The 22370-nt window shown below is 40.9% G+C and overlaps 2 protein-coding genes across 3 annotated transcripts in view; both read right to left on the minus strand.

The window, feature by feature from the left end:
• Positions 1–9617: 9617 nt before the first annotated feature.
• On the minus strand, positions 9618–17651 carry BLOC1S4 (biogenesis of lysosomal organelles complex 1 subunit 4). 2 transcript variants are annotated; one of them, XM_038127705.1, is made up of 5 exons: positions 17408–17651; positions 17015–17086; positions 15766–15867; positions 14977–15111; positions 9618–11693 (listed from the first exon to the last, which is right to left on the minus strand). In XM_038127705.1, the coding sequence occupies exons 1-5, from the start codon at positions 17618–17620 to the stop codon at positions 11595–11597; spliced, it is 621 nt and encodes a 206-aa protein (XP_037983633.1). In that variant the 5' UTR covers positions 17621–17651; the 3' UTR covers positions 9618–11594. The 2 variants fall into 2 exon arrangements, with proteins under 2 accessions (XP_037983633.1, XP_037983634.1); XM_038127706.1 differs by lacking the exon at positions 9618–11693 and adding an exon at positions 11714–12616.
• A 987-nt stretch (positions 17652–18638) lies between these two features.
• The window catches only part of PARD6G (par-6 family cell polarity regulator gamma), a 64757-nt gene continuing 61025 nt past the window's right edge, over positions 18639–22370 (minus strand). Inside the window, exon 3 of the mRNA XM_038127970.1 lies at positions 18639–21445. Coding sequence (XP_037983898.1) covers positions 20586–21445 — 860 coding nt within the window. The 3' untranslated portion in view covers positions 18639–20585. The remainder of the gene's footprint in view (positions 21446–22370) is intronic.

The following is a 22370-nucleotide window of genomic DNA, read 5'->3' on the forward strand; positions in this document are numbered from 1 at the left end:
AAAAAAAAAAAAGATGCAAGGGTTGGGTTTTTTTTTTCTTATGCAAGTAGCAGCAGCAGGTGGGGAAAGGCAACATCCCTTCACCAACACACTGCTCCTCCTGTGGTGGTTCCACTGGCAGGGCTGAAACACAGGTTGAGGGAGTGTCACTGGCAGCTGATGGGTTCACAGAGAACAGGCATGAGGACAACTGATCACCACCCAGAGGAGGAAACCACAGGGTGTGAGACCACATTCATTTTCACAGCTGCCTGATATTTTCCTTTGCTGGCAGCAAGGCAGGCAGCAGAACAGGAGAAGGAAGCCAGAGAAGGTGCAGAAGGAAATCTCTTCCCAGTCCCTCTGCTGCAAGTGGCAGTAGTTGGCTGAGCAGGAGGGTGGAGAGCTGGAGTTGGTACTATCAGAGCCCTGTCGGGAAAGAGCTGCTGTTTTACTTGCTTGCAGGAGTGAATAAACCATGGACCAATCTGAATGAACAAATCCCTAGTCTCTGAAAATGCTCTGCTAAACTTAAAATACTGGGCTGTACTACTCCTAGGACACACATCAATGCTCAGCAATAGCCAGTGCCACCCTATGGCCGAGAATAGGAGTAAAAGGGATTTTATATTTGTATAGTTGGGAGTGTCTGGTATTTGAAATGTTCATTTATACTCTCATACTTGATTGTTATATTTTATATTGTTTATGTTTTAGATCTTTATAATATTCAGCTGAATTATAAAGCAACATCACTTCAGGACCTGGACTGCTAGTAGGAACCAGCACCAAGTATTTTCAAAGGTGACCAGATACACCTGCATACCACATCCTGTGAAATCACAACTTAGAAAAGAGGGTTTCTCTGAACTGACAATAATCCAGTGATACCTTCAGGGGAAAAAACACGTGCTTTTTCTGATCAGAAAACAAGGAAACCAAAATCAATGCTCCAGCCTGAAATGTAAAAGTATCAGTACAAAGTAAATGCAATGACTCATCAAAGACAGGAAAGCAGTGTAAGCTGAGACATACAAAAGCAAGGAGGAAGGAGGGAGAAACAACTAAAGAGATTTTAGAAGATTAAAAGTCTCTTTTTTTAAGAGACTTTTAAAATATAAAAATAATAACATTTTATTATTTTAGCATCACCTGAAAGTTCCACACTTAAGAATATTACTGAAAAATATTATCAGATGGAAATTTAGAGGAGGCTGTACACTAATAATTAAGAATTCAAACAAGCCTTTGAAAATAATAGGAGTAATTAAATAACAGCCACTGCTAGTGATAATTTTCAAGCTGTAAGCTATTAATTTCCTCTTACCAGTTTCAGGCAGTATCAAACAAATGTGAATGGTAACAAACAGGGTTTTTCATTTGCTTTATGATGTGTCAAACCACCTCCAAAACATGATTCCTTTACGCAGAGAAAATATTAGGATGACATTGGTATTATATTATAGTGGACATAGGAAACTACATTAGTTACAGAAATGCCCTGTGCAGTCAGAGAACTTCAATATTCTGCCTCCTATGGCCACATCTACTAAATGTTTCTGGAAAAGGAGCAAAAAAAGGTACAATGTGGACTGGCTAATTTTTAGTTGTTTCATCTTCCTGTTAAAAGGACAGCAGAACAGAAACAGCTGGCTAAGAAAAGTAACCCTTACCTAGTAAAGACTGGGTGTAATAAATATTCTAGGTGTAAAGTGTAATAAATATTCTTTCTGGAAATAGGCTATAGAGCACATGAGTAGGAAAAATGGAATTTGAAAGGAAGTGCATGAATCATTGCAATCAGGGAGTTAGTGAAAACTCATCTGCAGTAGAGCTGTTTCATCTGCATCCTGAAAATCTAAAATTTTGGTGTCAAACTGACTGGGCCATTCAGACGACAAAATATTCCTCATTCTATTCTATCTCCCCTTTTCTCCTAATAAAGCAAATCCATTTCATCAGCCCATATCAGCCACTTCTCTTTACCTTGATGTGACTGACCCTAACGCACACAGTCTCATAACCTCCTCTGGTGCCACCAGATACTTCCCTTCTTTGCTTTCCTGCCTCTTCTGGAAGCTTCCCGCACCTCTTTTCTTTCTTCTGTGCCCCATGTGACCTGCTGCTCGCATTGTGACCAGCCCTGGGTAGCCACAGGCACTGCTGTGGTGCCCCACAGGCTGCCCCAGGACTGTGGACCTGGCAAGGCCAGTGGTGGAAGTGACAGTGTGGATTTCTGGGCTCAGCTGGGATTGTGCTGCTGCTGCTGCCTGCTGTCTCATCCAGCTTGGTCTTCACAGCTGTGTGCTGACAGCCTTCAATATTCCTCCAGGACCCTCTACCAGCCAGCTATATATGGCTAAATCTGTAGAAATTCAGGATTAAACAGATGTCTTTTTGATAGAGCAAAGAGCCCCAGGCAGATCCCAGTTACCTGTTGTTTTCCCAGAGGTCTGCCTGCACACAGCTAAATACCCCCTTTCATCTGGCAAGGGCACCCCCCTAAGCAGGGCTCCACAGCAGCTGTGTGCCTGTTGCAAGGGCCCCGGCAGCATCATGGATTTCAGCCTGCACATTTCTGTTCCAGCAGCAGTGCAAGTGAGGAAGTAGCAGCCAGCCAGCTGCTGCCTGTGCAGATCCTCAACTGCTGGCAGGCAGGTTCAGGCACATATAAGGAAGCCTGAGATGAACCTTCCCACATGTGCATGCTCTGATGGGTTTAGTTGAAACAAATGCCTGTCATCATCAATGTTTTGAGTCATTAGTTCATTCCATCAGTTGGCACCTATCAGGTACAATTACGTGTCCACACAGACTGGGACAGACATTTGACAACACTGTCACATGCAGGCCCTGCCAGGAAGGTGTGGATGCATCCCATCCTGCTTTTAAATACAACACTGAGAAGTTTCTCCACAAGTCAAACCATGCAGACAAAAAGTTTGTGAGCAATTCTAAATGTAACAAATCTGTTTTCCCCAGACACCCTTAACAAGCAACACTAAGGCCCAACAGTATTTATATGACTATAAAAACATCACACAGGAATAACATCACTTATAGTTACAAGAACCACGAGTAAACTGAAAAAATATGCACAAAGCTGTATCAGGCAACAAGAAAACTGCTGATTTTTAAAAATGTAAAAGAGAAATGGGGTAAAAAATTATGGTAGAATATTTGAGAATATTCTTTGTCTTGCACTTATGCCAGGCTTGCTTCTGGACTCTATATTGGTATTGCCATTTCACCTGTGAATTAAGCCATGTTGTGTAGCAGATCAAAAAAAGTCAACTTGAACACAGTTGGAGATGTTAATTTTTCTTGCAAGACAATATACTACTTTTTAGTTTGACCATAATGCTCTGTTGCTGAAGAAAATGAAATAAACTGAGCTGGAAAGAGGAAGAGTGCAAAAGCAAGGCTATGTCTCTTTTCTAAGCACTATACTGTTATCAGATGGCCACATCCACAAAATTCTTACACAGAAAACTGCAGACTGTGATTGCAGAATAGTCATTCACTTCAACTTCTTCCTACACACTGTGAGATAAAAGTAGCGCGTGATTAATCATCATCATAGAATTACAAAATGGTTTGGGTTGGAAGGAGCCTTAAAGATCACCTAGTTCCTATCCCCCTACCACAGTGGGGATTGGAACCAGCAATGGCGTCAAGGACTGGGTTCCAAGCAAAGGTTTGGGGAACAAAATGTGTGAGTACTCTTGCCCAAAGGAGTGTAGCACAAGTACTGCTGCTCTCTTTTGAGGCCCAGCTGAGATTCTTCAGGATCATCCAGATGTCTGAGAGTAAAAGTACACTGGTCTCACCAGAGCAGGGCAGTAAAATGCTCGCTTCAGACTTGGAATATTCCTCAACATGGATCAATCTATGGGGGTTCTCTCTTCACAAAAGAACCAGAGTAAACCTCTCAGCATGGTTGCTCTCAACTAGCTCAAAGCAGGAGCCTCCACAGGAAATCCCACTTCCCTCCTCTCCAGATGCTCAGAGTGCTTCCCCTCCACCCTACCAGGGAGAAAAGGGGCTCCGTAAGAGGCAGCTCAGTCTCAGGATACAGAGGAGTTAAGGGAAAGAGGGGGAGAAGAAGGTACCCTGGACACCCTTGACACAAAGGATTTGGGAGCACTGAAAGAAAGTTTCTGTCATTGCCTCAAAGTGTTACCTCTCTCCTCCAAGGCTGCAGTGGGCTGAACAGTATCTGGAGCATGCTTCATGGGCTTTCTGCTTCAGCACAATACCTCAGGTTGAGTTTAAACACCATTTTACCAGGACCACTGCTCTGTAGGTATGATAAGAAAAGGTAAATGACAGCCCACGTGAGCACTAATACACAAAGGGGTCAGACAACTAGGCCAGTTGCTGACCTCCAGCAGTGGTGTATCCACACAAACACACTGACAAATGCAACACCTCTATTTTGCCTTCTTGTGCATTGCCCCCACAATCTACTACTTTTTATATCTGATCCACATAACCTTTGTTTTAGCAAAACCTCATCCTACTGATTGGAAGTAGCTCCTGCTTAACAGCCACAGATTTAGCTATTACATTAAAATATTCTTGTACATGAACCACATTATGAGTCAGAAAGTAAATTTGAGCAGTTACTCATAAATGAGATCACACAACTCTGATAGGTCCTGGAAACCATCAGTTTAAACATTCAGAACAAGACAAGAAAGTACATCTGATACAGGGAAATAAGTAGTGAAGAAACAAGAAAAAGGCTGGTTGTGGTACTGTTTAAACCTCTGATTTGCTTCTGCCTTAAATTACATGAGTAGTCCCAGCTTTCTCATCTCAAATAGGAGACAGCATTAGTGGGAAAGGATCAGAGAAAGGCAGCAAGAACATGGAAGCTTCATACACAAAATGAAAGGGCTTTAAGCAATCTGTTCTAGAGAAAAGTATCCCTGTCCATGGTGAGGGGTGGAACCAGATGATCTTTAAGGTCCCTTCAAATCCAGGCCATTCTGTGATTCTTCAGACAACAGAAGAGATCATGAAAAAGGGAATAACAGACATTACTACAAGAGGATGAGCAACACAGATAGGCTCATGACTGTTGATTGTGTCCTCCAATACAGGAATTAAAGGATACTAAAAGAAGCTTGTGGGAACAGGGTTCAAAAATATCAATGTGGGATGCAACACAGAAGGTGCTTTGGCAAGGAGATTTTATTTTTATGCACACTGCCTCTTGTCCTACCAGTGGGCACCGCTGAGAATTGCTTGTCTCCTCTCCTCCACTCCCTCCCTTCAGGTATTTATACAGATTAATGAGATCACCCCTGAGTTTTCTTCAGGATGAACCATCCCAGCTCTCTCAGACACTCCACACAGGAGATGTTCCAGTCCCTTAACTGCCTTTGTGTACCTGAACCGAACTTACTCCAGTTAGAAGATCTATGTCTATTCCTCCATCATCTCCTCTCCAGCAGTTTTCTTACCTGACATTTACATCTGGGTTTTCACAATCCCCACAATATCCATATTCAAGCACCATCACATCTGCATTCATCCCAGAGCTTTGGTTCAGTCTTTTTACCCCTGCAGAGTGGTGTTTGCCACCCTGGGGTTATGACTGAGCTAGCAAGTACTTCAGCACAGGCTGATTTGTAGCTTAATGTTTCATCGAGTTTCATCTTGGCCTAAAACTAGTGCATGGCCAGCAGCACGGAATGAACACCTAACAGCAGTTGCAGCAAGTTAGCTAAACTCCTGAGAAAGTCTCTGGCTGTATTAGTCCCAAAAGAGCTCATTTTACACCCAGAGGCAGTCCCATAGTGCAAACTAATGAGAGACAGAACGCTATTCAAGATGGGCACTGGTATCTCTGATAACCCTGCTTTCGCTGACCGCTTTCTGTTATGGACTCCGTGTCCTCATGATTTCATCCAACTCACTTAGCAGAATTTTGACTTACCTCACTGGTACATGTAATGAGTTTGCAATGGCACTGCTCATCTATCTTGTTAGCTAACAATATCATACTTGATTTTCCTTAGGCAAGATTCCTCAGGCATTACTGCTTTGTGTTGTCCTTCAACAACAGAAACACAACTAAATTCAGGAGACAAATCCAGAAAGAAAATACAATTTTTGTCCAGTTATATTGTTTAGTATTTTTGCTCACAAATATTTTTATTTGCTTAATAATACACTGGATTTTAGATGCAACAAGCACACTTCCACAAAAGTTCCCAGCAACCTCTGACACCAAGAATAAGGGCACTGCATATCATTAACACATGAACTATCACATTTTAGTTGATAAAATACTGCTGGAAGCAGGCATCTGAGCAGGACACACAGACATCCCTGTGATGACAAGAAGGTTATTCCCAATACCTTATTTCTTTCCTGTTCTTCCTTCCCTCTGTGTTTCCATACAAATTGCAAAGCCATCCCTGTAGAGGGCTAATCAAAGACACGTGAAAGAAACAGATGTTAATTCCACAGCAGGCATCTCCCCAGCTGCACACGGAGACACAATGCCAGGGTAAGTGCTTTGCTTGCCTTCTCAGGGGCATGGCTAGGAGTAGAGGAGTGTCACCCCCACCCTTGTGCCAGCACATCAGTGCTGGGGCTGGACTCTTTGGCTTGGTGGGACGGATTTTTAGCCAGAACAGTCCAATGACCTGGCTAGCTACCTGCAAGTCCTACTGCTTTTGAGAAAAAGGCAGTAACCAGAGGCAGTAACAGCAGCCTGGTCCAGACACACACAGTAGAACTGGTCCACAGCTCTAGTAAAGTTATAGCCCATCCCAAAACTATGTACTTGGGAAAAGTGCACAGTGGAGGGAGAAAAAAAGCTCCTAAACTGTGAAAGAATAACAACATCACATATATATGTCATGTCTGTTGTGGATCTCCATTCTTACCTTCCAGTTCAGGAATCTTGCCATTGTCTGTTGATGCTGCTCACAGCTCTGTCACCACAATTTCACACCTTGGCACATGCCCTGGCTTATCTCCTGGCTATGCTATTTTCTGCCTCTTCCATTCCTGCATAAGGCTTTTACCATTCATTTTTTCCTTTTTTTTAAAATTTTATTTTTATGAATCAATCAGAACCAGCATTATAGCCAGTCTGCAGTTCTCCGGTGCTTCTGTCACATTTAGTGCCAGCCCTCAGTTTTAATGTCCTAGGATTGTGGAAATTTCTGCTTTTGTTTTTTCTTAAAGGTTGCTTGGCTTGTAAAGAAACTCCTGACAGTGTCACCTGTAAGGAACAGATGGCAATTAATTTATTTTTAAATAATGTAGGCATTGAGCTATTCTCATGAAACGTACAGCTTCTGAAACAGTGGGAGATGAGTAATTGAATTGGATACTTATCCTCCTTTTCTCAGTGAGTGCACTTTCCCCCCATGAATTCTGTCCCTTTGTCCTTTCCCTCTGAACCCTCTGATGAAATCCTTGCTAACATTCAGTTCATTTTCTTAGGTTTGTCAGCACATTCATATATCTGTATCTTCAACATACTTTTAAAATATACTATTTAAGATCCCATATAGGTAGCACATTGGAATGATTATTAATGCAATTTTAATGTATTTGTATCACTTTAATAGTCCACCAAAAAATGTACAGACAATATTAAAGCTGAAAAAAAAATGAAACATCATTTTGAGTCTTCCATGTGGATTTTAGACAGGATATTTTGGTTTCCTTACCACATCCTTTAGTCTGACATAATTCCAAAGGCATTATTTCAATTTTTCCTTTTCCCAGTCTGTATCTCTAGGTGATTGCATTCTGTCTCCCTGGCATTGCATTGTACTGCCCACAAGCAACACCTTCTGTCCTCCTTTTTTCTATTTTGCTTGTTCCTTATTAAGACATCATGCACCATTCCCATATCCCTTAGTTTTTCAAAATCATAAAAAATGACCAGCATTGAAAGAGTTTGTGAGTAGATAACATCAAGCAAGAAAGTCAACACTCCCAAAATCTCTGAGATCAGCTAGAGTCTGTACTACCATCTTTAGGTTGTACTACCACCCATCGGCTTGAAGTAGAATCAACAGAAGCAGCAGAGTGGACAAAGCCTGCAGCACAGCCTGCCACAGCAGCTCAGCTCCTCCAGGGATAGGAATCCCACCAGCTGGAAACTCCTCATCCCTGATGGATTTAGCTACAGTGGCTAGAAAGATACCAGCTCCTCTTACGGTCCTCTTTGATCACAGCTGTATCTGACAGGGATGTTGGCTTTTCAAGGATTTTTTGGTAGCTGGTCCAAGACCAATTTCTTTTCTACGAAAAATGAGGGAGTTTTAAAAAGCAATCACTTAAAAAACATTTTTCTTTTTTTTTTTTTCAAATTTAAAGCTCTTTTCACAGATGAAGGTGCCAGCTATCTTCCTGTTCCTTCTCATTCTGCTAGCTCCTTCACTCAGGATCACTCTTCACCACTTTAGCTTGCTACTTAATTCTTAGTGTTGTAGGTAAAACTACTTAACCCTGAAGGTTATTGTCAGCAGAAGTAATGAAATGCCACAGGTTTTTATGTCAATGTAATCCAGTGCATCTTTAAGTAATTTGTCTTATTTGATCAGATATATAATCAAACTAGTTTCTTTTCATTTCAGTCATCTGAATCCTTCTGTAATTTCTTTGGGCTTTACTGCAGTTGCAGCACTGCTTGATTGGAACAAAATCTGCTGGTCCAAAAATAATTAAATACAAATATCAATCTTTATGTGCCAACTTCAGGCACAGTTTATCATACAATCAAATATCTATGTAAGACAGATCATGCTCATTTTTGTCCAGGAGCTACGAAAAGTGTAGGCTTCTAACACTCAGTCCAACCTGACTATGACATAACCTCACTGTGAATATCTTGTGAATGCAGCTTCTGTGACACATTGACATACATTGTACAGCAAACAGATAATTTTTAGAAAGCTGCATTAGTTTCAATTAGCATTAGGCTAATGCTAATTAACATTGGCCTAAAATGTACATAACTATAGGAATATAAAAACTTTTAGCATTACTTTTGCTAGGATTGCTTTAAAATATTTGCTTAATGACATAGAAGAAAAGTAAGAGGTGTATGTAGACTCCTTTGTTGATATTAAACATTAGCTCCTTTCATGTGTCTGATACCCAACTTTTAGCAGCTCAGCACAGTAAGCACATCTTGCTTTACATCATTTGATATATTAAAATTAGGTGATGTAGCCCCATAGGTACTGGCTTGTATCTTGGAACTCAGGCAAGAGGAATGGTGTAAGGAAAGATGCAGGTAGAGCCTTCTGGGTTGTGAATATTAGAATCAGTAGATTTTGAGATTCAGGTTTTGTTTACAGCTGGCAAACCTAGTAAATATTGAACCTAATTCACAATATAGTCATTACTGGTTTTATACTAACACAAGGTAACAGCAGATAGAATAATGGAATATTCTGAGTATTTCCTTACTGAGTGTGAACACTTGGGATGTTTTTTACACTACTCCTGCAAGTGAGACTGACCATGAATAAGGAGACAGCCAAGGTGCAAACAAACCAACAGTAGAGTGCATTTTGTCAGTATTATGAGACTGCCTTAATTTCATGACCGTGAGCTTAATTTCATAACAGATGAACAGTGACCTCGGTATTTTGTACCATGTATTTTTAAAAGCCATAATTTATTTATTGTCTTTTATAGCATTTCATTAACAAATTTTCCATGTATTGTCCATTACTTTCAGTAATAAAAAAAGTTTGGAGAATTTGCAACATAGAACTATACAAATCATAGGAACTATCTGATTTTTGTTTGTGGCGTGCCTTGAAGATACAGCTCTTTTTTTTCCATACAACAGTTAACAAAAATGCCCACTTCAGTATATATGAACTTCCACTCTTATTAATATGAACAGTATTGTGTGAAAATATTCAGCTGTATAAACTTGCTGAAAACTTTACTAATATTTCAAACATCATCTGTTTAAAAGAAACCCCATTTTGGCTCCACACAGCAGAGGACAAAGTTACTTGAGAAGGTGATTCATTTAATTAGAAAGTTGCTCTAAAGATTACTTAGTTTTTCACACAAGTGTTAATATGTTTAAGAGTACTTGACTGCAGCCGTCTGTTGCTATACTGTGTTATTTTATTAGATCTCACCGAGGAAGGATAAACCTTCAAGCATTATTTATGCATACACTCAAAGGCACCACGCCTTTTAGAAATGCAACTGTTGCTCCAGTGGAACATCTGAATAATGAATTATTTATGAAAACAAGGAGGATGGGAGGGGAGCCCTGCTTCAAAGTCATGTCTCTTTCTTTCTGCATGTTTATGTGATTATTTTCCTATGTTAAAATTCAGGGAAGTTTTACATCAGAACTACTTCTGGAGCCTACTAACTTTGACTTGAAAATGTCTGTTTTAAATTTTAATAAATGTTGCTTCAGATACTGGAGATGTTTAGAACTCAATCCCTGCTGGTCTTTGGAGACAGGATCTATTCATATATAATCTCTGCTCTACAACTTCATACCCGTTTTGTGCGTGCAACACGAAATCTAAAGAAATATTGTTTCTCTAAAGCGTTCCTCCCAGACTTGAATTTTGAGTATTCTAGTGAGCTACACTGGCAATAGAGCAGCAGAGGTAAAACTTGTTCAGAGGAATACATTAATTTATGATTAACACCTGCAAGGTGGGTAAATACTGTCCAGTGAATTGTAAGACCACAACGGGGGTTAGCCAGCTATTAGTTTATTGATAATATAAATTGCAATCAGCATGGGAAGCCTCAGTATGCACAGAGAGTTGTGAAGGAAAAGCAATCTGGTCAGGTACCTGATCGAGGTTCAGTCCAGGGTCATCCCTCCCTCAACTTAGATACGTGCTTTTTTTGACAGCAGGTTTTATACATCTATATCTCTCTCTATATATATAAATTTATTTCATGCCCACCTGGTCACACATCAAACGATACAATGATGCAATAATTAAAAGCTTGGGTCACTGAGACCTGAGGATCATCAGTGGGGCAGGATGTTTGCTTTGTGAACTGGGACTACATCACATGGATTGAGACATGTCCTTGATTCCTGGATAACTTTCCGAGTCCTGCCCCTGCAACAAGTACATCCCAATGTGGTGCATTTCTCTGTACAAACTGCAGGGACCAGGCTTAAAACCTTGGAATAGATGTGAAACCTTATGCATAGCTTATCTTTTACTTCAATTAGCACATTATGAAAAAAGACAAATAAACCCCCATCCTTGTGGTATAGCTATTTTACACTTGCAGCGGCACAGATATTTACGTATTAAAAACACTTATATACAGTAGTATGCTTCCTACTATTTCCGTATTAAAAAAAATGTAATGCAAAAATATTCTTAAATTCCTTCCCCAAAATAATCTGAAAACATACATGGTGTATTAGGAAGGCTTTTGAACTAATGTGCACAAACAAAGATTACCTGAAAATATTGCCTGAAGGAAGACAATGAGAATCAGGATGGCAATATGCCATCAAGAGTGCTTAGAAAATGCAGCTGTTCTGAGGCTGGCATTCCTTTTGTTCACTTGGCTCTCTCTATTCTGGCTGATTCATATCAATCCCAAAGCAAAAATCATCAATAAGGTGCTTCATTTAGACATGGAAAATAGTCTTCAGTCTTGAAGAGGACTGGAGGTTCATAGAGGGTCTGCTGCTGTCGTGAGGAAGACGATTTCTGCAAATTAAAGAAATATATTTTTCGCCTTTTTCATTAAGCATTTTAAAACAAAGCCTGCAGAGCTAAAATGCAAAACAAGAAAAGTTTTAAGGCATGTCCCTCCTTGAATTCTTAATCATAGCTCAGATGAGTCCAGCACGTTCCTAAAGTTATTGAAGAAATGCAGCCTTTGACCATTGCCATTTCAGCACCTAAACAGGACCCAGTCCTGGAACATGTACGACATGCCAGCACACAGGAGCCAAACTGTACCATCCAGCTGATGGGAGAGTCACTGTAACCGTCATCCTTTCCAAGCCATACACTTTTACCTTTTCTGCTCCAGCCTTCAAATTCTCCTCAGCCGCTTCTTTTGAGTCAACTCTGGGCCTAGGTTCTCATTTAGTTACTCAAAAAGTCTTCCTGTGGAAACACACCTAGCAAATGATTCTTTCAAGAAGGTTGCTGCTCCTGCTGATCTTCTTCATATGAGACAGTGTTAAAAATAATCTGGTAGTCGACTGGAAAAGAGCTGTTACACTGTTTTTCAGGGAAGGTGTACATGTTTCTTTTAAATATTAACTGTACAATGTTTTGCTGTATCGAATGGCTCATTGGAAGAGACAACATCAAGGACCACAGTGACTACTGTGTCAGCCTTGCTGCATGTACATAATGCTGCAACACTACACAGACACAGGGTATGTTTTCAATGCCTGACATTAAATAGAATGCTTGAAACCAAGATTTCACTCATTGAAAGTTCTTTTCAACTAATAAAGAGATTTTGATGAACTATTTAGTAGAGCCCTGTCAGTCTGGAATGAGGAAATTAACCTTCACCAATAATAAAGTTAAAAGTACATCAAATATAATTGTTTGATAGCCTTGGAGTTTAGAATGGTCTTACAGCCTCAAAATGAAGATGTAAGTAACCACACCTGAAAAACAAAGTGGAAATATCTCAATATTCAGTTGAGCTGTATACTTGTACTCCATACGAAGTAAGTACATATTCTCCTGCTGCATACAAAATTGCTGATACATTAAATTATGTCTTTAACTTTACAATATCATTAATTTCTCTAAGTTTGTTTTGCCATTCAAGTTGCAATGAAATGAAAAAATACAAAGAAAGATCTGATCTATAAACGGTGTATATTATCAGTGTTCTCCGTATCACAAATTTTGCCAAATGTAAAAGCAACCTTCAAAATCAAAGTTCTGATTTTTAAAACCATTTCCCACCCGGTACTGTCCTATCAGATAACAACCTGCAAGCAAGGGAAACTAAGGTCACAGGTTTTCCGTAACTCCCGACATGGATTTAAGAGGTGCTGTAACTTCAATCCAGTGAGAAAATTTATAGCCAGGCACAGTACCCACAAATGCTTAAGCACACATTTATGATCAGTTATTTTTGCAGCTGCTTAGCACACATTTTTACCTTTTGAGGGTCTACATTTTTAGAATATTAGAAGCGCTATACACTGACTGGTACTCACAAGGGTAGAACTTTGGGCAGAACGTGAAAGGGAGATTATAAATACGCATCATGAGAAAGAGAAAATACAGCCTTTGTGTAAAGAAACATATACATTTAAATGGGAAGAGAATGAGGGTACCTGAGTAAATTAAAACTAGCAGTACAATGTGAACTACAGCTACAGTGAAAATCATGACATCAGAATAACCTTCTTTTCCAAACATGTATTTTACCATTGATGTACTGAGCTAGTTAAATATCAGGCAAGTGGAGAAATCTCTACAGGCTTTTTCATTCACATTTGCTTGTGTTTACTAGTGGAAGTAGGTATTTTACTACGCAATACCCAGAAACACTGTGGAACAGTAGCCTGCCTTTTAGTGAATCAAATAAACACAGTAAGTTCTGAGTGTTATTTCACTGCTATCCATAATCAAACTAAGAAACCACTGGAGATGCCAGGTTCACCCTCCTGACACTTTCAAAGATTTTCTACCTTTTAAATTGTGGGAAAAGTGCTAATTTGATAAAGTGTTCCCATACAACACTAAAAAAGTACTTTCTTTGAACTAAAAACTTTTCAAGTGAAGACTGTAATTCCTTGGTTAATAACTGTTTATAGAAAAAAATGGAAAATACTGTTGAATATTCTTCAAGGCAACATGTGAAGGTTTTTTGTTTTGTAACTGGCCCATAAAGTGCCACTTTGTGTTGTTGGTTTTAGGATTTTTTTTAAAAGAAAAAAATGACAGAACTCCAAACTTAAACACCAAGGAAAATGAAGGAATGAGATGAGAAATTACCTAACTTGAAGACTGCACAGCAAACAGCAGTGAAGAACAAGTTCCTTGAACTGAGCCTTAACAAGACAACACATGTTCAGTTTATATGTATTTTTCTCTGCTGCCATATATGCTTGGAAGATGTAGGAACAAAAATACCTCAAAAAGCCACAACCTTCTTCCTCTCCCCTCCTACAAAGCTACTTTTTTCATCATTCTAACCAGAACACAGAAAACTGAGTTAGTACAGGATGAATATACTAAAAGATAAAACACTCTGTGAGCTGACAAGATGCAAAAGAGTAGAACTTACAAATGGTGTACTGCCAGGTGATGTCAAGAAGCATCAGGAATTCAAGTGATTTCTTTTTTTAACCAAAAGATTGTTTTAAACCCAAGGCACAATGCCAGTTCAGTGTTAGGTAAGGCATCTCTGAAATATACCAGAGAGAGTGCTTCAAGCCTTTTGTAAAGGAACAGTCCACGAGGAAAGATGGAGAAAACTGCATCCTTAGAAAGCTTACCAAAGTGGTAACATGATTATCCAACTGTGTGGACTGAATACAAATGTAACCTTTATTTTAAAAATACTGTGCAGATTAGCTTTAATTTTCCTTTTTGGTAACATGTGTGCAGTGATGTTATCAATGCAGAAGGATGCTTTAGCAGGGTTGCCTGTACAGGCTCTTCCTACTTGCTCTGCATACCACCAGAGATCAGGGGTACTTTAGTATAAAGGCTTGTGTATTATGTGCTTGTTTGTGTCCTTCACATTCATTTCTTTGTGTGCTCGGCCTTGATTTGCAAAGTTGCACAAATCCTTATAAAAAATTAAATTTTTCAGTTTGGTTGTTTCCTTTTTTTTTTTTTAAAGAAGCCTGAGAACTCTGTAAAAATCCTAATAAAGTATATTAAAAATATACAGCTACATTCATATACATGTGCAACAAACTTATTATTATTTTAATCATCTAGTAAAGGTCTAGTAAGCAGAGCAACTAAGCTGGTCACATGGCAGCAAAACTTTACTTACATTAAGGAAGGACGGCATGCTGATTGTGTGCAAGATTTTCTTGAATGTGCTCGGAAAAGCTCCAAGGTCTGTTTCTGCCTTTATGACCCGTTCTTCCAGTCCAGCTACACTATTCCCAATCATTTTCACAAAAGCCTGGTGTAAAAAAAAAACAAAAAACAAACCAAAACAAATATGATACTTTCCCTAACAAAATAAAACAGGATTATGTATTGCAAAACAGTGGTGAAAGATTATCAAAAACTTCACGCTCAATTTCCCTTCCACCTACAAGTCCATTTTAATGCTAGAAATTACTTGAGATACTTAAAAGGCTGAAAACCAGGTAAAATCTAATAAAATAATCTTACATTTCCAATTTACCTTTCAAATAACTAACTTGGATTGTTCAGAATCTAGACTTCTACTTGCCTTTTTACTACCAAAAGAAAAACCAAGGATCTGAATCACAGTCTTGAAGCTTTATTAGGGATCAAGAGATATCTCATTCTATTTGTTTCTAACACAAAAAACTGCCTTGCTTCAAACAATCAATGAACAATTTCTTTTTCTTTTTAAATACATTACAAAAAGATCTAAAACACGTCTGGAATTCCCAGAGTCCCCAGAAATTCTTCATAAATGTAGGCCTCTTTATTAACCCTGAAGTACTGAACCCAGCATGGACATGGAGAGCACAACTCACCTGAGCTCACTCCACATGTGTGCACATACACACACAAATATGCAGACATTGATTTTTCCCTCCGTTAGGAAACAAAATGCATCCGGAAGACAGCAAATACATACCTCTAGTTTGTCAATCTTCCTATATATCTGCCTCATTTCTGTAGCTTTTGTGTAAATTTGAGGTATACTTTCATTGACAACTTGAGAGGAATCACTTCGAATCTAAAGACAATGCAAAGAAATAATACAAAAATCAATGAATGAAACAAAATTTTAGTAGATTTTATTCTGGAAACTAGAACTGAGCTCCAATGATCAGCCTAAAATTTAGAGTTTAAAAATACTGGAATAAATCAGTATAAAAACACTAGATTAAAATCAATACACTACAGCATTTTTTTATCATTTCTAAGTAACGCTGAAGAAAATGTATTTTGCAGAGACTAATATTTGCCTTTATACTTATATTAAAAGGAGGCTAATACAATCTCTTCTGAAGGGATATGGAACGTTTTCTAAGACACACTAAAGAAATAAACATATTAAGCTAAAATTTTGTCTTAAGTTTTACTGCCTGTACTTTTCCTCAGGTTTGTTATAAAAGTGAGGCCACAAAAATCTTAGCTTACTGGTATTAAAAAAAAACCCATACCTACAACAGAATTGTGCAGGAAAACCATATGTGCTACACTTTAAAAGACAGCCTATCTACCAGTGCCAGCTTACAGGAACTTTCCATTCAGTTCCCCTATCTAACCCTATGAGAAAAGTGAAAACAAAGCTGCCTTTCTGAAAAGAGGGTCCCCTAAAGACAAATCTACCTTTGGTGGTTTGGCAACTTGGATTAGATCCTTTCATTATAAAACCAACAAAGGATGCCTTTATATATTTTCAAGAATAATCAGAATATCATACTGTTCTTTTAAACAGGAATACAAATACAATTACACAAATACGCAGTTAGAAAAAAAATTTTCACTGAAAGGGTTGTCAAGCATTTAAGCAGGCTGCCCAGGGAAGTGGTGAAGGTATTTAGAAGATGTGGCACTTTGGGACATGGTTTAGGGATGGCAGTGCTCAGTTAATGGTTGGAATTGATGATTTTAGAGATCTTTTCCACCCTAAGTTCTATATGATTCTATGATTATAAAGCCATATGGACACATTTTGCTCTGACATGAAAGCTTGGTAGTTTTCATCCATGAGTTACCCGATTATCAAAATAAGTCATCTAATTATCAAACGTGTTTTCATACTGGAACATGCCTAGACTAAAGGCTTCTTTCTCTGTGTGTCTTACTAGCAAACACCAATTAAACCGTGTTTAATCTGACTTTGAAAATAATCACCACATCCAAGTTATACATACCATATCCAGCATTCCTACGAATTCATCCACCCTGGTCAGTAAGTCTTCTAGACTCTTGTCTAAGCTTTCTATCTGCAAAACAGAGGTCACTTAAAGCGCTTGAAAACACGCACACACACACATTCACGAAACCCCGGCCAGTCTCATAAACAAGACCACCAAATACAGACACCGGTCAGACTACAGCCAGTCCCACAGAAATCCCACAGAAAAAAATCCCACAGAAATCCCAGAGAAATCCCTTCTCTCAGCTTCGTTCAGCGCAAGGGACTGTCCTGCACAGCCCCAGCCCAGGAGCGTGTCCAGCTCCAGAGGGCTGCGCTCCCGTGCCAGCCCTTCCCTGAGCCCGGGAGCTGTGCGGGAGCCCCCGGCCCGTCCCGGTCCCTCGCCCACCTGCTCGCTGAAGAGGCTGCGGTCGGCGAGCAGGTACGCGGAGTAGGCGGCGGCGGTGGCGCTCAGCGACGCCTCCGAGGCATCTTCGTCCTCCGCCTCCCCGAGGCCGGAGGCTTTGCTTTGGCTCTGGGACACGTTCCCGCTGTCCGCGCCGGGGCAGGCGTCCGGCAGCTCGGCTCCAGCCCGGTCACCAGCGCCGGCAACCGCCGCCATCCCACCTCCCGCTCCGCCGGGATGCGCCGCCCCTCACATGACCGGGCGGGCCGGCGCAGCCGCGCTCCCGGCAGGCGGGGCGGGAGCGGCCCGGCCCCCGCGCCCCGGCACTGCGGGCGGGCGGAACGCGCCCATCGCCGGTGCCCGGGCAGGGAATCGCGCTTGGCTGGAGGGAACTCAGGCTCTGCCGCCTCCGAACCGCCCCTGCCGCACGCAGGGACAGGAGCGCGGCTCCGTGTGCGGGAGCGTTCGTGGAGGATGTGGCCTTTAGCGAGGGCGGGCGCGCCGCTGCTCCCTCAGCCACACACCCTCAGAGTCCCCTTAGGCAATTCAGACCCGCACCCGAAGGGGCCCCGGCCCGCGAAAGCCGAGCGGCTCAGCCTTGTTTCCAGGCAGATTCCTCCCGTTAGGGCCTGAGTTGGAAAGGGAGCTCACTGTGAGTGTACAACATAGCTCCACTTGCGGTTACGGGGCACTCAAAATAGAAGCTGGGGTTTGTGTGTGTGTGTGTGCTTGTTTATTTTCCTCACGAAGATGCTGCACAAAATGTTTGCAAGCCTTAAAAGTTAATCCACGAAGTGTTGGATCCACGGTTGACACAGCAACAGCTGGCTGTTCTGTTTGTGATTTGGACATGTGTGTGAAACAACTTACGCTTCCTCCCTCTTGGGACGAATGGGGTGGCAAGTTTGGATAGATTGTACGAGAACACTTTCTATGGACAGTGACAGCCAGCAGGCTCCGGGCAAAGGGGTGCAGAGTGGCCATCAGAGGGATCCTGGCCTCTTTCCATGGAGCCAGAATTACCCCTCAAAGCCCAGAGGTCTGCAGCAGGCCATGCTGTGAGGAGGGTAGAAAGCACTTGGTTCCCATGGAAATCGGGATAACAGGAATCTTTAGTGTAAAAGCAGCGCTGAGAAAAGACACTGCACTAAAATAGTTGCATAGTTGAAGAGCCACCCAAACCAGATACCTTGTTTTCATAGGGAGGGGAGATGCTTCCATATAAAATGCTTGAGGCACAGGGAGAAAATACAGAGCAGAAGTAAGACAGCGAACATTTTATTGCAGACAAGGTCATGTTTTCATCAGTTAACTAAGGTAAAATGAGTAACTTCAGCCAGACAAATCCACTTATTCATAAAAGTAGTCTTATTTAAGGTGTAATGAATTTTTCCGGATAAAATGGTCTGATTGACTGAAGCATATACAGCTATTCATTTGTTTTACTGCACCAATTTATTTTTTTTTAATGAAAACCTTTGGTAAAGTACAAACACAGTTTTAAGACGAACAGGATCAATGTTCTATTCTTACTGTGCTGGGAAAAAAAAGTACAGCTCTATAGCTGCTTTGATACCTAGAAAAGTTTTAATTAGAGTAAGTGAAAGACTTCTAAAATAAACTCTTAAAGCATATCTAGAAGAAATAAACTAAGTTCAATGTCCCAAAGATATTTAACCATGAGCAGAAGACTGGTTGTTCCACAGGTATTCTAAATTAGCGACAATGAATTAGTCCACACATCCTTTTTTCCAGCCATTACAGATTGCAAAACAGAATGTAATTTTTCCAAACCAAGACTCCTGAATTTTCATATCCATAAAATATTTAAGAAATGTCTATTCCACCATATAAAAAAAAGCTTTAATGTACTACAAAGTTAAAAACAAAGAGCAAATGACACAAGCTAAAAGTAGAAAAATACATTTTAAAACATTTATATTTTGTTCCTTACACTGATCAAGGTATAACAAAATATTTTAGATTAGACCACTTTCATAAAACTCATGGTGTTTCCAGAAGCAGACAGGTACTGACTCAACAGTCACTGGTCACTCTAGCCACCTGCGGCCACCCGGCAAAGGTGTCTGACCTTCACATATATCCAGTATATTTTAACTTTCTAGAAGTCCTGTGTAGACATTAAGCTTTATTACTGGAAGAGCTCAAAATTAACAGAACTATTCTAAGTTAGGCTTGAGAGTCAGTCAGCACCCCTCCCCTCCCTCCACAGGGCAATCTCTCATCAAGGAAAGACCTTGCGGATTCAGGTTGCCCCAAAGGTACAGCAAGGACCTGTGACAGCTCTGAGGCTTGCACGCCTAAAAACTCACATGAACCATGATTTTTGATTTTGAAAAAAACAGAGATGATGCGGGAAAGGGGAAAAAAACCCAAACAAATCAAAAAAGGAGGTATCATCTAATAAATATGGTGAGAGAATACAAGGCGGCAGCGGCGCTGCCCCCGCTGCGGTGCCCCCGCCGGCCGGCAGGTGGCGCCCATGGCCCGGCAGCCGCGGCCACGGCCCCTCGGGCCGCGGAGACATGCGGGTTTTACATGGATATGGATTTCTGTCGTTTCCTTTGGAAAATGTGTCTGCAGCGTCTCCCGAACGCTGCTACCACCGGAATAGGAAACGGCTGCTTTTACAGAGCTCGTCTGGATTAGACATAACGCTCAAAAGACGGCGTAAACAAGTCGGCAGAAGGGCTGCGTGTAACAGAAGGAGACGGGATAGCTATTAAGAAGCACTCTCTCCTTAGCTGGTATTAGAAGAAAACCAGATTCCACTTCAAATAGACATGTCTGTTACTATTAAAATCTAATTCATATATATGCATGTATAAATACGTCTACCCATGCTTTCAAACCTGAGTATATAACACTGCCATGGGTAGCCTGTAAGAATGCTTAGGTTTATACCAACTAAAACAAATTTGTGTTCTCACTTCAGGGCTGGGACATAAACCAGGTTTTGCACTCTGGCTTTCTCCTGACAAATTTTGCAGTGCAGGACAGTTTTACGTCTAACTCCAGATGCCACATTTCCTAGAAAGCAACAATTTTCTGCACCTGTGAGGTCTGTGAGAATGTCAGCTCCCTGTTTCGTGCACGTGTTGCACGAGTCGATTGTCCCAATTGGCACTTAAGACTGTAAGGAGAATTGCAGAAATTGCTACTAAAGTGTAATGACTGTTCCGTCCTCCTCGATACCTCCTCTGGGTATAACCAGACTGTGTCGGGGATCAGTTTTTAAGGAACTGAGTAATTTGTGGATGTTGCCGTTGCTTTCTCGGCCAGAGCTGTTGTTGAGCACCAGGTCCCTTTGAAGTCTGTGGCTAAGGCTGCTGCCATTGATTCGAGAGAGGCTACTGGAAGTAAGGCTGTGCAGTTTAGGAATGTGTTGTGGCTCCAGACCACCCTCGATGACAATGTCAGCCTCTTCGTCACTCTCCATTTCATCAGGGTGGAAGTTCTGCAGCACGTGGGGTGTGGGCAAGCTATGGTGACTCGCAGTGCTGTCTGTAGACTGCCCAGAGCTACCAGACATCCTACTGCTCCGAATAATATTGTTCCTCTGGTTTGCTGGCTTGACCGTGATAATGAGATTATGGCTGTTGGCAATCATCATGTCTGTGACCTGGTCAAGAGTCTTTCCTGCTACTTCAATGCCATTGACTTCCAGGACTTCATCATTCACAGCCAGCAAGCCTGTGCTCTCTGCCAAGCCACCAGGAACCATACGGGAGATGAAGATACCGGGAACTTTTTCCAGTCCATGAGGAGTCACCCTTACACTGGTGCCATCGCGAATGTAAAACCCCAAGGGTTTCTCACACCCGTGTCGATACAGCCTCACTCTCCTGTGTGTCTCGGGGAGAATGTCCACATCAATTATGGAAGACACTGGTCTAAAATCATGAGGCATACTGATGTTGATGTGAGGACGCCGGCGGAGGTTGTCATTGCGCAGTGTCACCAGAGCCTTCTTCTTCCTCGACAGCGTATTGGTCCCGAAATTGCTGTAATCCACTTCATCTGAAAGAGAAACAGTACCAATGTATCAAACAGAATAATTCAATCTGCAGGGCATTTTCCACCTCCAATTGGTTCAGTGAAGGCACTAATATGAAAATAATAATAACAATATGAAAAAATAATACCAATGTGGGAAAAAATCAAATTAATTCTTCCATTTACTCTAATCTTTGTTTCACTTTATGTCCATCAGCACAATACTCAGAATAATTAACTGTTTACAATGACTTCTTCCACGTTTTGGAGAGAAGAGACTTCTGATTCTCAACTCTTGTCAGCTGTGCAGAAGGCAATTTCTTGCTGCAAGCCTGATACACCATCTTGGACATGAAACTGTATTTTCAGAGCTGGATTGTAATCTTACACATACCTCCCAAGTGGGCAAGGAGCATATATGCATTCCTAACCTGAAAGTCTGAACAGGGGAGTGTTTTAATACCCAATACACTTAACCTTAGGTACAAACATGAAAGCAAGAGTGCAAGAGAGTAGTTAGATATTTTTTCAGCCTAAGCTTTTCTAGTAAGGGAGTTTTGTTAATATGCATCTCTTGGTACATCAGTTTTCTCTCTGGAGTATTTTACTTCAGTTCAGCTGAACTTGACAGCAATAAAAAGTGCTAAAACTACCATATAACAAAAGGTAGTGTGTAAGCAAGCAGCCTGGCAGAAAGAGAAGCAGGTAGAAGGAAACTTGTCTGTATGCTAAGGATCACAGAACAGACGCGGATTCACACACACAATCCTGCCTTGAGAGCAGGATTCACAGGAAAATGCCTTTCTGGGGTCTGCAGTTTAAGGAAATGTCTAAATATTTCAGTCTCTGTATAGGCTTCAGTTATCTCAAGGGCATGTGAAAAGTGATCACCTTTAATTCATCCAAGTAAACTAAGTTATTCCACATAAGAAGTTCATGTTGTGCTTTG

Source organism: Motacilla alba, chromosome 2 (genome assembly GCF_015832195.1).
Source record: "Motacilla alba alba isolate MOTALB_02 chromosome 2, Motacilla_alba_V1.0_pri, whole genome shotgun sequence".
NCBI classification, from domain to species: domain Eukaryota; kingdom Metazoa; phylum Chordata; class Aves; order Passeriformes; family Motacillidae; genus Motacilla; species Motacilla alba.

Excerpts from the sequence above, each read along its gene's own strand:
- BLOC1S4 (XM_038127705.1), bottom strand. The coding sequence starts at position 17,620 with ATGGCGGCGGTTGCCGGCGCTGGTGACCGGGCTGGAGCCGAGCTGCCG. Across the intron at positions 17,087-17,407 it reads GCAGCCTCTTCAGCGAGCAG|ATAGAAAGCTTAGACAAGAG; the intron begins GTGGGCGAGGGA and ends TCTGTTTTGCAG. Across the intron at positions 15,868-17,014 it reads TCGTAGGAATGCTGGATATG|ATTCGAAGTGATTCCTCTCA; the intron begins GTATGTATAACT and ends CATTGTCTTTAG.